The sequence below is a fragment of the Molothrus aeneus genome, chromosome 8 (assembly GCF_037042795.1).
Source record: "Molothrus aeneus isolate 106 chromosome 8, BPBGC_Maene_1.0, whole genome shotgun sequence".
Classification (NCBI taxonomy): Eukaryota; Metazoa; Chordata; class Aves; order Passeriformes; family Icteridae; genus Molothrus; species Molothrus aeneus.
The window spans coordinates 33,739,577-33,755,539 of NC_089653.1; the positions used below are offsets into that span (position 1 = coordinate 33,739,577).

Here is a 15,963-nt window from a genome sequence, read left to right on the forward strand (position 1 = left end):
GGTATTAAAACATAGTTTGTTATGCTCCATAAGCATATTAATACAGCTTTTACAAATCCAGGGGTTGTTCACTCTGAAATGCATCTTTTCTCCTAAAGGTCAGCATAAAATCAAGTTCATCCCAGAAATGGTGGGGCCTATCCTGGAAATGACCCTGATCCCAGAAACGGAGCTGCGGAAAGCCACCATCCCCATCTTCTTTGACATGATGCAGTGTGAATTCCACTCCACCAGGAGCTTCCAGAGGGTAAGCACAGAGCTGCAGACATTTTAAGTGAGGAAGATTTGGCTGTTCCTTGACAAAACATAAGGAGTTCTGTTATTTCTCATTTTTCTAAGGAATAATATAATTACGGATTTGCTTATTTCGTACAACTCCTCAGGGGCTGTGCAGTTTTCATCTGTTGGTTTGAAGTGGTTATTGAAGGAGGAATTTGCATGTAGTAAATGAAACCTTTGGTTATGGCACAGGAGCAAAGACAGATATCTTAAATTGTCACTGTGACTCACACAAGGAATTTGTTCCCGAGATAAATTGGACATAAAGAAAGCCTGATAATATGGCAAAAGTATAACCTGTAAGGATTTATCATCTCTTCTCTCTTATAATTCTGATTTTCCTTACCATTTTATGGATTTTGAAGAGGAAGAAAGCAATCCAGCACTGTCAGTGCTTCTTCTTGCTCTACAGGCACTGCAAAATCTCAAATAGTAATGGAGCATTTTTTTTCTATTTGATTTGAACCTGCTGAGGGGAGCCCTTGATACACACACACACACCATCTTTTCCTGATAGCTTCAACTTTTGAAAGACAAGTGGAGTGAGAAAAAGTTTCCTGATATCATTCATCTGACATTGCTTCCCTTGAAACTTTGCTTATGGATTGAGTTTAAGACTAGTTAGGCAAGGTAGGGTTTGGACTAAGCCAGTGGAGCTCCTTCCCACTGTGAGATTCCCGTCAGTTCAGGATGTGACCTTGTGAATTTTGCAATAAAGCTTGACATGTGTTGTTTGCTTTTTATTTTCCCCTTTCTATTGGCAGTTTTCTTTCTTGGATGAAAAACTTTATCCTTTTCCATACTTTCCTTGTGAACTGCTATTGAGAAGCAGCTCTTAATAAATCTGTAGGCAGAGTAAATGAAAATCTGCGTGGAGAGACTTAAGCAAGGGAAATGGCATCAGCTTTATTGCTTTGATTTCTTTCGTGCTGGATGGTGTGTGGAGAGGTTGTGAACTGTGTTTTGGCTTCATCCAATTACTGCATAATCATTTTTTCTCATGTTTGACTCCAGTGCTACTGTAAAGATTGAAATGCTCACTGGGATGCCATTTAAACAGTTTCTTGTCAGATGCTCTCTTTTGTTGCTTGTCATTTTTTATTTGTACAATTATATAGATCATGAAAAATCCGAGGGTGACTTTATAGCTAAATTTATAGCCCTCAATTTTCCTGACAGAAGGAAACCAGCTTTGTGTGGAATAGTTGGCTGATTTTAATAAATGAATGTCTTAAATATTTCACTTAGGGAGGTTTTTTGCCTTTTAAGAAAAATGCCTCATCCTTTAAGTCAGAGATGTCTGGGGTTGTACTTGACATAATATTTCCTAGCAGTGTAGCTTCTTTATGGATGTAGCATTGACAGGACAGGTGCAGAGGAAAAAAAAACCCTTTTCCATGGGTTTGGAGGAACCAGCCACATCCTACAAGGAATAATCAATCTGTCCATTGATCATGCACTTCTGAGTGTGCTGAGTATCTCAGGTTGACCTTTGGGAAATGAAGATCACAGGCTTGGGAAAAGCAGAGGGTTGAAGGAAGGTCTGGGCTGGATGGGACCTCTGGAATTAGTCTGGGCATTAGGTTGGGTTATCTGGGACTGAAGCTCAGTTTAGATATCTCCAGTAAGTGTTGTCTGAGCATTTCTCTGGGTGAGCTATTCCAATGTTTAATCCTGGCCTTTGGAAGGTGTCCTTGCCTGTGGCAGGGGGTTTGGAATGATACAAGGTCCCTTCCCACCCCAACCATCCCAGAATTCTATGATTCAGACTTTCTGCTTTTTATTTCCCGATGGAATTTCCTTAGGTCAGCTTGTGCCTGTTTCTGTTTCCATCTCCTCTCTGAGCACCCTCTAGGTGTTGGAATGTTTGAGTTAGATTTTCTCTGGGTTGAACAAACACAATCCCTTCAATGATTGCAGGTTCTGCAGCACTCTGCCCACGTTGGTGGCCCTCCTTTAGACCATCTCCAGCTTGCCAGGGTCTCTCTCAGCTGGTGGATCAGAGCCAGACATGGAATTCCAGCCATGGTCCAACAAGTGCAACAGTTCCTGTTGCCGCTCTGGCCATGCTCCTGCTGCTGCAATCCAGGACACATTTAGGCTCCATTCAAGGGGGCCACTTTTTTGATGTTCAGCTTGGTAAATTGGTTTTGCCAATCACCTTCTTGCCCTTTGTGTACCTGGAAAAAGCCTTCCATGAGATCTTGCTCTGTGGTTTCATCAGGAACCGAAGTGGGGATGTCTGGTCTGTAGATTCCTCAGTCATTTTTTTGTCTCTTTTGTGTTAAAGTGATAGAAATAGATAAAATCTATTTTTTTTTAATATTACCAGTACCTAGGCAAGCTTTGATGCTTAATGGGTCGATGTAATGTGCTGCTTTATATCCTTTATATGCAAGTACCAATTATCCTTGTCCAGCACTGCTTCCAGAGAGAACTTCCAAATGGCATGGTTGGCTGCTGTTAAACTAATCTGCCAGAAATCCAATTATCTAACCTTATTAGTCACATCAACAAGGGTTTAGGTTGGCTCCACTTCTCCAGCAGATGTATCAACCTCATGATTTGTGGGGGAGGAACTGCAGTTTTTTGCAGGCCTCTGATGCTGTGATGGTTTGTGTGATAAACAGGCAGCTTTCCCTGTGGTGGTTTTCATTTCAGGAGGATTTGGGTTTGCCTGGTAAAACCAGGAACAGACTGAAGAGTTTGTTTTTTTTTTTCTTCTCCCAGTGTATTTAGAGACAGAACAAGATAAATACACCCCTTGTTTTTACAGAACTCTATTAAGGCCGACTGAATTAAAAGCTGGAGTTGCCCATTTTGTCCTCTCCCTCTGAAGGTGCTTTGAAGCCTTTATAAGACTTCAAAGTAGCCTGTACCTCAAAGCAGGAACCCCATCCTAAAAACAGTGTGGGACTGAAGCTTCCCTGTGGAAGGAAACACCTCCTCCTCCTCCCCTTGGCTTCTCCCTTGGCTGGTTTCAGGAGCAGAGCCTCTGGATCAAAGGGAATTTGTCAGAGCCACAGGAGTGATGAAAGAGAATTGGTTTGATTGTTCAGGGCCTGCTCAGGTGAGTGGGATGGATCCTGTGGTGCCAACAGCAGGGAAAGCTTCAGGAGAAACAGCCCCTCGGCTGGAATGTGAAATTTGGAGCGTGGAAAGCTCCTGGTGTCAGTGCCTGGTGCTCCCAGCTGTGGCTTCATCCCTCACTTCCTACCAGCACTCTTGGCATAAAATTTAACTCACCTTTTCTGGACCTGTGTCACTGCTGATACCACCTTCTGCTTGTTTGGAGTTGGGCCCATTTCTTACATTTAACAATAAATCTCAGTATCACCAAACAGTCACACCAGCATTTTGGTGTTCACATGCTGATTATTGGTGAATTTCAGATGGATTTCATTTCATTCCCCCTAGTCAGAGGTTACCCCTACTTTACCTAAATATCTCGTGGCTTTCAGAACCCATAATTCCTTACTGGGTTAACCTCCCTTTCCCTGTGCTGTGGATTTGCAGACAGGACACAAGTAAATGACTCTCCCAGTTCCTGTGATCCCACTGAACATTCAAATCCAAATAACTAATCCCTCACAAAGGATTGGTTTCAATAAGGATTATTTTTTAATTATCTACAGTTGAAGTGTGAATGTGTAAGTTTTTCTTGGTTTCTGGCCTTTTGGAAAATATCAATAATCCTCTGTGACTCCACCTGGGGAGCCAGGGAGAAGGGTAATGCAGTGGCCTCCAAGGTGATCCCATCATTTTGAATGGCTCCAGATCTGTTTCCCAGCTGTAATGCTGTGGAAAAATAGGAAAGAGAACAGATGAAACCTTTGGGAATAACCACCAACTTCCATAGAAACCTCTGAGCAAAGTTTTGCTGTACTTGGGTGTCATTTCTGTGATAGGACTAATTTCTGGTGGTGTGATCTGTCATTTGAATTTTATATGGCAAATTATTATTAGCCCACATCAAAATGAATTTATAGCAGCTTGGAGGGCTGGAAGTCCTCCTCATCTACAGCAAAATTAACTTGTCAGCCAGTGCTACAAATTCAGCCTTCCTTGAGGTAAACCCAAGCCAAGAAGTGATCAGTTGAGTTGACATGAGATGGCTCACCCTGATTTATTTGCTCCGAGTGGGAGATTGTCACAGGCAGAGGAAGCACTGGAAGTGCTCTTTGCTCAAGTTCAAACATCCTAAAGAGAGGCTGAGATCTTGATCAGCTGCGAGGAAAAGTGGATAGAAATGTCCTGTAATCTTCCTGGTATCACCCCTGAAGCTTTCAGTGTCAACAGGAGGATGTGAGTGTGGCTCACTGATGGTGCAGATATCCCCCCTAAGCTCCAGAAGGAGCCTCAGCAAGTGGCACTGGCTCTAATGGAAACATTGGAGATTTGGCACTTCTTCATTTGAGACTAAATCCCATCACAATAATTGCAGGCTTATTTATGCATTAAATTAAATGTAATGCATTTATAAAAACTCAATGCATTAGGGGCAAAAAAAAAGAGAGAGAAAAGGAAAAATGGAGTTTATCACCAGATGCCAGGTGCAGTGTCCCAGAGCCATTGGCTTGTGCAGCTCCAGGGTCACATTCCTGCTCCCACCATGGGGAGTGATAAACCTCCAAAGCTCCATAAACCTCAGCTGGCATTGCTAAAACATTCCTCCATGGAAAGACCACAGAAGGAATTGTAACTGATGTTAAATAACATTTATTCATTTGGCTCAGATGATCGGCATCACAGCGACTCCATGAGAAATATTAGGAGTGACTGAAGAGCAAAGATATTGTCAATAATCCTAAAGACCCCCAAAATGCCACAAGGCTGGCTCTGTTCAGCCCAAGAGGCTGTTAGGGGAAATAGCCCAACAAAGCATGGATTTACAGAGGTTTAAGTAAAACTGATAGTGGGAAGATCCTGGAGATCCTGCATGACAAATGTAATTGCCCTTCTCTATCTGAGTAATCTCTTCCTAAAAAATACATCACCTGCAGGGCTGGGGCTGGCAGCAAGTGTCATTTTTCACATTGGGTTAGAAAGTCAATTTTATTCTGGGCTCATTAGGGAACAGGATTTTTGTGACTTCTCTGTTTCATCATTGTGTTGTTTCAGTGTTTTACTCAACTCTCTGGTACTGTGGGAGCGTGTTAGGTTCTGGGAGGGGGTGGATTGCATTATCCTGCCTTTTCTCATCTTCCTGTCCCTATTTTAATAATGGATTCATTATATTCTCTGTGACCAGGGGCAGGACCTGAGGGAGCAGCTGGAGCTGTGTCAGGAGGAGGTTTTGGTTGGATCTCAGGGAAAGGCTCATCCCCAGAGGGTGCTGGCACTGCCCAGGCTCCCCAGGGAATGAGCACGGCCCCAAGGCTGCCAGAGCTCCAGGAGCCTTTGGACAATGCTCTCAGTGGGGTTTTTGGGGTGCCAGTGCAGGGCCAGGAGCTGCACTGGATGATCCCTGTGGGTCCCTTCCAACCCAGAATATTTTAATCATCCAGACAATCCATTCCTTCTCCACGGGTACATTATGTGCTGTTAATATCACCTGCAGATGCAAAATACATCTCTTGACATTTACAAAATGTTGGTACTCTTTGTTCTTGTTCTTGGGGCCCTTTGCTTCTCCTCAGCATCCTTGGGGGTGGCTTAAGGAAGTGACAGTGAAAGAGCCTGGTGACAAGTGTTCTGTCACCCAACTCCCACTGGGAGCACTGGGCTCCCATTCCCCTGCCAGGGTCTCCAAGCTTGCCCAGCCTCTCCTGCTGAGATCTCTGTCTTTAATCCTGTGCCTGTCTGTGCTTGCTTAATGAAGAATTAGGAATTAGGTGACTTCACTGATTCATGGCAGAGCAGCAGGCCTGCAGTGAGCCTTCCTCCACTAACAGTTCACATCCATTCCCAGCAGCAAGAGCTAAAACCCTCTGTAATCATAAAAAATCCAGGGAATTACTCAGTTTGCATTTAAAACATATTCTGTGGGCCACTTAAGTTTGCATCCTTTTAATGTTGCCCAAATAAAATGATTCTTGAGTTGTTTGAAACTACTCCCTTTCCTTCTGCAGGGTTTATTAACAGCTTGATCAGGTTGTGTCCTGCAGTCAGTGTCTGTGTGCTAAAAAGGGGTGTCAAGGATGCTGGGGGTCACCCAGCCTCAGGTGTTGCCTTTCTTCTCTGAAAGCTTCCAGCATTTTTTGTGTTTAGTTCTGCTGCTGGGGACATTCTGTGTCTCCTTTCTCCCTGCCCTCAATTCCTGTCATTAATCTCCTTCTTTAGTTTTCCATAATGCAAATGTTTACACTTCATTTAACAGCACGACCAATGATTCCTTTAACCAAAGAAGTCCTTGTAGGGCAGGAGATCGTCGTGGAGAGTCTAAAAAACCAGAGACTGCAAACTCTAAAAGTCAATCAGGCTTTAAACCAGCGGCTAAACGTCTCACCGAGGCACCCAACCAATCTGTGAGGCATTGAGGCTACAGTAATAAAGTGAAATATTTGCCAGCTGATTATTTACGCTTGCTTTGTTTAATTACAGTTCGAAAACGAGATCATCACCAAACTGGACCACGAAGTGGAAGGAGGCCGTGGAGACGAGCAGTACAAAGTGTTATTTGACAAAATGTAAGTGTTGATCAGCAGCAAAATTTATGTCACAGGGAAGTCAGGAGAGAGAGCAATTAGACTACAGTGAACTTTGTAGCCCAGAAATAATTAAAATCTGTTAACGATGCGCAATATTTAAAACTGCACCTGAGTCAAGGTTTTTCTCAGCGTGTGATTAACAAGGCGAACTTAATTGGTTTTTCAGTCTCTTGGAACACTGCAGGAAGCACAAATACCTGGCCAAGAGTGGGGAGACCTTTGTGAAGCTGGTGGTGAGGCTGATGGAGAGGCTGCTGGACTACAGGACCATCATGCACGACGAGAACAAGGAGAACCGCATGAGCTGCACCGTCAACGTGCTGGTGAGCAGCAAAACCACCACAAATCACCACAAAACCACCACAAATCACCACAAAACCACCACAAATCACCACAAAATCACCACGAATCACTGCAAAATCACCACAAAATCGCCACAAATTTGCTATGAAACCACCACAAAATCACCACAAAACCACTGCAAAATCACCACAAGATCACTACAAAATCACCCCAAATCACCACAAAATCACAAAAAATCACCAAAAATCACCACATAACCACCACAAAATAACCTTAAAACTACCACAAAGCCACCAAAAATCCCCACAAAATGATCATAAAATCACCCAAAAATCACCACAAAACCACCATAAAACCACTACAAAATCACCACAAAATCACCCAAACCCCCATTACCCTCAGAATCCTGCATCTTTAACAAAGGGCTTATGTGAAGCAGAGTGTCTTTTGGGATTCTTGGGGAAGTTTGGAATGCTTTAGGTTGTTTCCTATTTTTTTTCCTATTTTGGTGAAAGCAAATCTGTGGAAACATGGATTATCCCTTCTTTAATTGTTTCCACAGAAAGATTTAAGGAGAAATGTTACAGGGCCTGTTCATTGACATTTACAATTGGTGTATAAACAACTCTGTGCTGAAAACCACTTGACATACAGAATGTCGGAGTTCTCTGCCATTTACTCCCAAAATTCCCATGGATTTGCAATCCCATTTATATTCTGCTCTCTTCTCAGCCCCTTAATTTAAATTATTTTGAATAAATAGGAATTGGAGGTACTATTTGATTCACAGCAGGAAAAGCTTGGCTTGTTTTCCTCACCGATGGGAAATTTCTACCTCTTAGGTCCTGAAATTTTGGAGTGTCCACTCCATACACAAATCTTGGTCCTTTGGGGACTGGAATTGGAAGCAATAATTGTTCCAGTTGTACTCACACACATCATGGTCTTTGGTGCAGATTTAGAAAATGAGATTTTACAACCCAAAAGTCAGTACCCATGAAAAATAACTTTCAGAGACCTTAAAATAACATGAACTAAATTTGATTTTTCCACTGTTTGCCACCGAGAATTCCAAGCTTTCCTCCCCATATCATCATCAAAGCTTTGATTTGGCTTAAATACATGAGGCACAGCCAGTGTTTATCATTTATGTGATCTGGCTGATGGATTTTGTTCAGGAAAGAGCAGAGTAAGTAGTTTGCAGCTTTTTTTTTTTTTTTTTTTTTTTTTTTGCATATAATGTAGTTTTTAGCTTTTTTATTTTGCATCTAATGCAGTCCTGGCCTCATGCAGTGCAGCATTTACCCCGCCCCATCTCATCAGCCACAAACAAAACGGTGCCCACTGGAGCAGGAGAGGAGATGGAGGCATCAAATCCGAAATTGGGCATTTATTTTTAGTTTGTTTTTCCTCTCTGCACATCAGAAAGCATCAAAATGTTTGGGAAATGGGTGAAGAGGAGGGACTTGGAGAGTTGTCTCAGGCTGGTGATGCAGCAAGTGCTGTTGGGCTGCCTGCAGAAAGGTCACGGCGTCCTCCTGAGCAGAGCCCTGCTGGAAAATCCTGCCAGGACTCCAAGCAGGATGGGAAACAGCACATCACAGTCACCACACACTGTGTCAAGCTGGGAAAATGCCCTTGGGAAGGTGAAGTTGTTTCTCCTTCCCTTCTGGAGCACTCAGAGTCTCCTCCCAGGAATTCTCTCCATCCCCGTGGGGAAGCTGAGGAGCCCTTGGGGGTTTGTTCTCTCCAGGTGTCTCCCAACAGCATCTCCTGCTGCTGGTTTTGGGCAGCTGAATTTGGAGGCATTTGCAGATGATAGATTTTGTGGGTGATTTGCTGCTGTCAGGTGCAGTCACTGTGAGACTCCAAGCCCAGCCCTGTGGAGCTGCTGGAATCCCAGGAAGCGGCGCAGGGCGGAATTTTCCGTCGCTTTCGGTTGCCGTGATTTCAAACCTGAGCTTGATTTTACACTCCTGTTTTCCCTCCAGGGCCCACTCAGCCTTTTCATCATTCTCCAGGCACCTGAAATGAAATTCATGCCTTTGCAAAAATCCAACCCACAGCTGAAACTCTGCACAATTCCCACGTGAGGTTTCACAGAGTTCCTAATTGGAACTTGATTGATCCCGAGCTTTTCCTGGCATTAAATTTGTCTGCACTGACCCAGGTTTAACTGGGAGGGTTTGATCTGCACTTAAGCCAGTGCTGCTGGTGAAGGGGCTGGAGCCCCAGGAGAGGCTGAGGGAGCTGGGCAGGGGCTGGGCCTGGAGCAAAGGAGGCTCAGGGGCCCTTGTGGCTCTGCACAGCTCCTGGGGGGGTCGGGCTCTGCTCCAGGGCACAGGGACAGGAGCAGAGGGAACGGCCTCAGGCTGGGCCAGGGCAGCTCAGGGTGGATATTTGGGAACAATTTCCTCATGGAAAGGTTTGTCCAGGCCTGGCACAGCTGCCCAGGTGGAGTCCCCATCCATGGAGGGATTTAAAATCCACGTGGAGGTGGCACTTGGGGACATGGGGCAGTGGTGGCCTTGGCAGTTTGTTTTCTGAATGGAACCCAAAACTAATAAGCAGTTACATCAACTGAGACACCCCTGGAATAACCCATCATTCTTCTCTGAAATGCGGATTCTGTCATCCATTCCAGTTCTCTTTTAAGGGATCACTTTTGTTTTGGATTTATCCCTCTTTTAGTACTGGGTCTGTGCTCTTTTATTGCCTCCTCAAACTTCTTTAATTTAGCATTGAAATATATTTATTTCAGTGAAGAAGGACTTTCTTGGTATTTTGTTTTCTTAGGTACATTTTAAATTTTGGAGGCAAACTTGAAATTAGATTCAGAAACGCATTGAATGTCTCCCCAGTTATCATATTTTGCATTTACAATATTTGCACTGTTAACCAGTTTATCTCAAGGCTGGAGGCACTCAGAGGAGAGTGAAGCTAATGTGTGACATATGAAACCAGACAAATAACACTAATCTGACTTTGTATTTCCAAGGAAACTGGTAGAATCCAAGAGCAGATGATGTATTGCTGGATTAAGGTTCAGAGTTTTCAATCCCTAGAACAACTGTTGCTTAAAAATTTTGGGTTTGTTGTACGTTAGAAAATGTTCAGTGAAAATGGTTAATGATGTGTGACTTGCAAATGCCAGCAGCAAATTTCTAGCAGTATCGTTCTTGCAAATTCTTAACCTTTGCAATGAGACAGAAGCCCTAAAACATTGCAACATGAAACATCCTAGCATTTGATTTTCTGAGTTAAATAACTTGTGTTCCATCACTGGAGGCAAATTTCATTTTGCAGTTTGGAGGCTGACATTACGCAATTATGAATTTTTAATTGGGAGCGCATTCTGTGTACATTCCAAAGTGTGAAATCAAAGACTTTGTAACCAAATTATGTTGTTTTTCAGAATTTCTACAAGGAGATCGAGAGGGAAGAGATGTACATAAGGTTTGTAAACATGACTGGTGACAAACTGCCTGACACAGGCTCTGTAATTGGGGAAATTAGGTTCATATTAAGCAGTCACTTGGGGGCTGGAAGAGAGGAGTAATGAAGAATCACACCTTGGCTGAACCTGAAGTGATTCAAAAGCTTATGTGCACTGAGAACAGAGTGCTGGAAGTGAAAGTCAGGAGATTATCTCTGTCCCCTTCCTCCAAGTCCTTCAGTTCCATTATGATGAGCACTGAAATATTCAGGAGCCAGAATTCTTCTGCTGGTGAAGAAAACAAATAAGCTGAGCAAAGAAATGATGTTGCCTCCTGGTGAGGTACAAAATATGTGACTTGGAATAGAAAACAACTGTTAAATAATCCCTGACTGATACTTACTTTAAACTTAAAGCTTTCAAAATCTCTTTTCAGACCAAGTAAACATGGAAATATTGTGCTTTGTGTAAACCTCAGGGTTCACAGCCCCCCATTTGTGCTTTGGCTGACTGTTGCTTACACTATTGTGCTCAGCTGATGAAGTTTGTGTTTGTAATGCTATTTTAGGTATCTAAATGTAACTCATTATTCATTCTCAGGTGCTTGTTATCTTTTTGGAAGAGTTTTCACTTGTCAGCTCTCTTCCTGTTGTTTAAATGGTTTTAATTGGTCTTTTAGAAGTTTGCAAAAAGAATAGGAAATGGCAGAATTGATAATTGTGGACAAACACATGAAATGATTTGTTATTATTTAGGTCTGTCCTGTTCAGCATCTCTGTAAAGACAAATTGCCTCTCACTGTCAAACCCTCAGCCAAATTATCTCCAATTTCTTTTAACAAACCTATAATGAATATCAAATTTGAAAGGATTTTCACTGGCCTTTTTCAAAATACAATTTTAATAGCTTTGTGGGTTTTTTTTTCAATTGTCAGTTTAAAAATCGTTAAACAAATTAAGGGAATCCCCTGCCAGAGGTGTGATGATATTGAAGGTAAAGAATGAAACTTATTCCTGTCCCCATAGCTGAACTGTAAAAGTGCTCAGTCTTACACAACATCTGGATTGGATTTATTACTCACCACAAGTCATTCTCGTGGTGTTCAGCCAAAGATTGGACTCAATGATCTTGGAGGACTTTTCCAACCTTAATGATCTCTTGATTCCCTGAATATCCCTTAAAAACAGCACAGTGGAAATGCAGATGATCCTAAATGTTGTTTGCACACAGAAATGGGAACTTTAACCAGTTGGAGATAGACTTGAACCCTTATAATCTTCAAAATAAATGATTGAGTGACATCTTGAACCCACTGTTTTTAAGAGGCATTGTTTCTGTTGCTGGCAGGTACCTGTACAAGCTGTGTGACCTGCACAAGGAGTGTGACAACTACACAGAGGCTGCCTACACCTTACTCCTGCACGCAAAGCTCCTCAAGGTAAACCCCAAAACTCATCCTAAGTCTGGGAAATGCCAGCAGCAGCAGCCAGGGGGGTGTTTGGCACTCAGAACAGCTGCACTTGAAGCCAGTGCAGTGCTCTGGGTTCTCTTTTGCACATGGAATTCATCCCCAGGGGAAAGCAGCACTTCACTGCATGGCAGAGGTGGACCTGGGGCTGGAGTGAAGGGAATGTGGTCAAGTCAGCACCACAAGATCCAAATTGCAAATATCCAGACTGTACAATGTGTGAAAGCCTCTAAGCAGATATTTTAGTAAATGAGCTCTCCACAGATCTTTTGTGCAAGGAGTGCTGGAGCCCCTGCTCTTGGGTGCCTGTAACTGATTTCAGAAAATTGCAGAGAGATTCAAATGGCCTTCTCTCCAAGGTCATGCCTTTAAAAGGTGCATATAACTTTAATGCTGTGTTACCCACTTTATAGCACATTTGACGAGGCACAACAATACTGCTCCTCTTCGAGGAATGTTTGGTGTAGCCTGCAATATTCACAAATAATGTTACCTGCAGAAAGTGCCTGAGACAGAGCATTTGAGTGTTTAACACTACCCACTGCCAGCCAGAAATGGAGTGAGGAGTACTTCAGAAGCATTAATCTCCTGAAAACATTCTGGAAAGAATATTTTGTCTCTGACATGCAGCTTTTTTTTGTGCTAATGTCACAAATGCAGGAGCAGGTACCCACTTTGCTCTCCTGGTTGTCACTTAGGAAGGTGCTGCTCTTGCCAGCAGACACTTGTGTCATGAAATTACATTTAATACAGCTAAATCATCACTGAATTCTTAGGTTTATGTTTTAATTTTGCAAAGCAGTTAATGGGAGAAGTAAAAATCTCGATGTGATAAGAATTAGAGATTTTGGAAGAGTTTGATTTAGTCCTGTTTGTCTTCCTCACATTTCACAACCTGCAGTGAAATCTTTCCTCCTCAGGGAGTGCTGGATCTCTTTCCACCCCCTCCAAGGACATGACCCCCCAGGGGCAGAGAATCAGGGACAGAATAAATGAGAATTTCATTTTCCCCTTGATGTCCTGCTCATTCCAGTGTATTGCAGCCTCCTGGTCCAGGGAAAGTTTCCCTTCCCTTGGCAAGGGATGGAACCAGATGGGCTTTAAGGTCCCTTTCCAGGCTGGGATTGTGTGATTGCACCCTGCTGTGCTCATGGTGCCCCTCTCCATCCATGGAAAAGGAGCTCATCCTCAGCAGCCAACTGTTCTTGGCAATCCTGGCTTTAATTTCAGCAATCCCCAGCAAAGTGTGAGTGTCAAATATCTATTTTGAAAAGTTGAAAAGGGGAAGGTGTTAAATGAGATCTTCTGATGGATGCACTGAGAATTATTCGTACTTCAGAGCTGAGTAAACTGCATCCAAGCCATAAAAAGACTAAATATGATGCAGAGTGTACATGTGCAATTTAAATTAAGGCACTCTGAAATGTATTTACTGTGTTTTAAAATCATCAGAGGGTTATTGCACAAGGAAACCTCTCAAAGATTCATCTGGAGTGCAAAAGCACTGTGCCCACTTCACGTGGATGAACCTTTTAGACAGGATGAAGGATTCACTCCCTTCCATGGGGGCTGTTTTCCTGAATAAATGATGGAATAAACCAGGCCATAAAACCTCACTCAGACTTCACCTGGCATGGCCTGGACTTGTTAGACAATTTACTTTGTGTGACCTCAAATTAGAGTTCAGCCAGTTGTGGCTTTTCTTAGGGGATGTGTTCAGGGAGCAGGTGAGTGTCTCACTAAATGTGCTCCTTTGAATTCAGTAAAGAACTCCATGGGAAGAAATAGCCATTTTTCTTTCCTTCTAATGCAAATCAATAGCAAATGCCAGGGATGAATTTGTCACAGGTTTTCATCCCTGAGTGGATGTTTGTTTGTAAGTATCATTTCATTAGAGGCTGGAATTCCTTTATTATCAAAGTGTATCAATCTCTAGCTCAGCCCTGAGTGGAGGGAGGAGTTCAGTGTTGCCTGAGGAGCAGCAGCACTGGGGGTAAGTAAGCAATTGAGTTTTTCTGTCAAGCCTCAGGACAGGATTTTCAATGACACTCATCACGGGCAGATATTTCATCCCAGTGATTTTAATGGGATCACATCGAGGGCAAGACTGAGAGTGGGTGAGAATTTCACCTTTAAATCTGCAAGAAGGCTCTATCTGTGGAGGGAGAGAGGCCAAGTTACTGCAAGCTGACGAAGCACACTCAAGAAAAGAGACTTTTGTTGTGTTTTCAACCCTTTTTCTCAAAATTGAGGTGTTCAAAACTAACAGAAGATAGCAGCTCTTAGCATGCTGAAAAAAAATTCCATCACATTGTAAGCTCCAGCAGGTTTGTGTTGCTCAGAAACAGAGTTCAGAACAGAGCTGTCAGAGGTGTCTGCATGACCCAAACACAAATATCTTTGCCAAATCAAGAAGTGATTGGGTGAAAATTAATAATATATAGGAGGTAAAGTAGCAGTAATTCTGGAAATGAATCTGGGAGTTGCTCAGAGCAGCTGGGGCTGCCCCTGGATCCCTGGCAGTGCCCAAGGCCAGGTTGGACACTGGGGCTGGGAGCACCTGGGACAGTGGAAGGTGTCCCTGCCATGGCTGGGGTGGGATAGGAAGGGATGGGATGGGATGGGATGAGCTTTTAGCTCCTCTCCAACCCAAATCATTCCATGATTCCTGTGATTGACATCTTACCCTTGATCCATCAGGCACTTGCTGGAAGAGCCAGAGCTGCTAATTGCAGACAGGCTGGATAAGGTTAATTATGCTTTCCCTGCCTCCACAATCCTCAGTGAGTTGGCACCATCCCTTTTCCCTGCCTGCGGCCCTTCCCAGTGATGCCTTGTGCAGGCTGCCCTAGAGCAGAGGCTGAACAGAGCTCCAGAATAAAGCAGGGATTTCTTCAAAGCATCTCCTCCATGGATCCACCTTGGGCAGCACCAGAGCCCAGCCAGGGCTGCACCCAAGATGAACCAAAATGGCCCCAAAATGCACGGCCGGGCACGGGCTCTGTCCCTGGGATCAGTTCTGCTCCATTTGCACCTTGCAGTTCATTGTCCCATTCCAGCTTTAGCCCCTGCAGTCCCACCCTGCTTGTTTTTCTCTCTCCAGCCCACGGGGTTTGTGCTCCGGGGCTGAGATTTGGATCATTTGTCCTTGGTGCCCAGCTGGAGCAGGAATTGTTTTGTCTCCCTGCTCTGTGCACAGAGCTCAGCATCCCCTGATGTGAGCCCAGACCCACACACTAAAGCAGCACAGAATGGGAAAATGGAAAAGCCAAACCTGAGGCATCACCTTTGTGTTGATGGATCTGGGCTCCAGGGTTTCTCCCACACAAAGTGAAGTGTTCACTGTGTCCCCAGCAGGTTGTACCCATCAGCAGGCCAAGGTCGCTCTCATCAAACTCACCGAGGAGAGGAGGCCACCTCCAGGAGCTCCCTCCAGCTGATGGATGTAATTAGCCTCCAATTACAGCATCCAAATAAATGCTCCTTGTGCCCAAGGAAGCAAAGGGCACAGCTGTGAAAAAACCCTTTGTTGGTGCATTAACTGCAGTACCACTCCTTTAAATAAAACCTCTCTCTTTATTTCACTTCAGAACTCATAGCTTTGGATTTGCTTTCACTTTTCCCTTTTTTTTGTGTGTGATTTAGTGGTCAGAAGAAGCATGTGCAGCACATCTTACCCAGCGGGATGGATACCAAGCTGCTACTCAAGGACAGCTGAAAGATCAGCTCTATCAAGAAATTATCCATTACTTTGACAAGGGCAAGGTAAAAAGGGAAGAAAAAAAGTGCAAATGTATTTCATTGCTTTTCTCTCAAACTTATAAATT

General features: G+C 43.6%; 1 protein-coding gene across 1 annotated transcript in view; it reads left to right on the forward strand.

The window, feature by feature from the left end:
• DOCK1 (dedicator of cytokinesis 1) overlaps positions 1–15,963 on the forward strand; it is a 277,491-nt gene that overhangs the window by 207,651 nt on the left and 53,877 nt on the right. The window contains exons 33-38 of the mRNA XM_066554638.1: positions 99–247; positions 6,823–6,908; positions 7,096–7,252; positions 10,648–10,688; positions 12,016–12,106; positions 15,782–15,901. Of these exons, the coding sequence (XP_066410735.1) occupies positions 99–247; positions 6,823–6,908; positions 7,096–7,252; positions 10,648–10,688; positions 12,016–12,106; positions 15,782–15,901 (644 nt within the window). The remainder of the gene's footprint in view (positions 1–98; positions 248–6,822; positions 6,909–7,095; positions 7,253–10,647; positions 10,689–12,015; positions 12,107–15,781; positions 15,902–15,963) is intronic.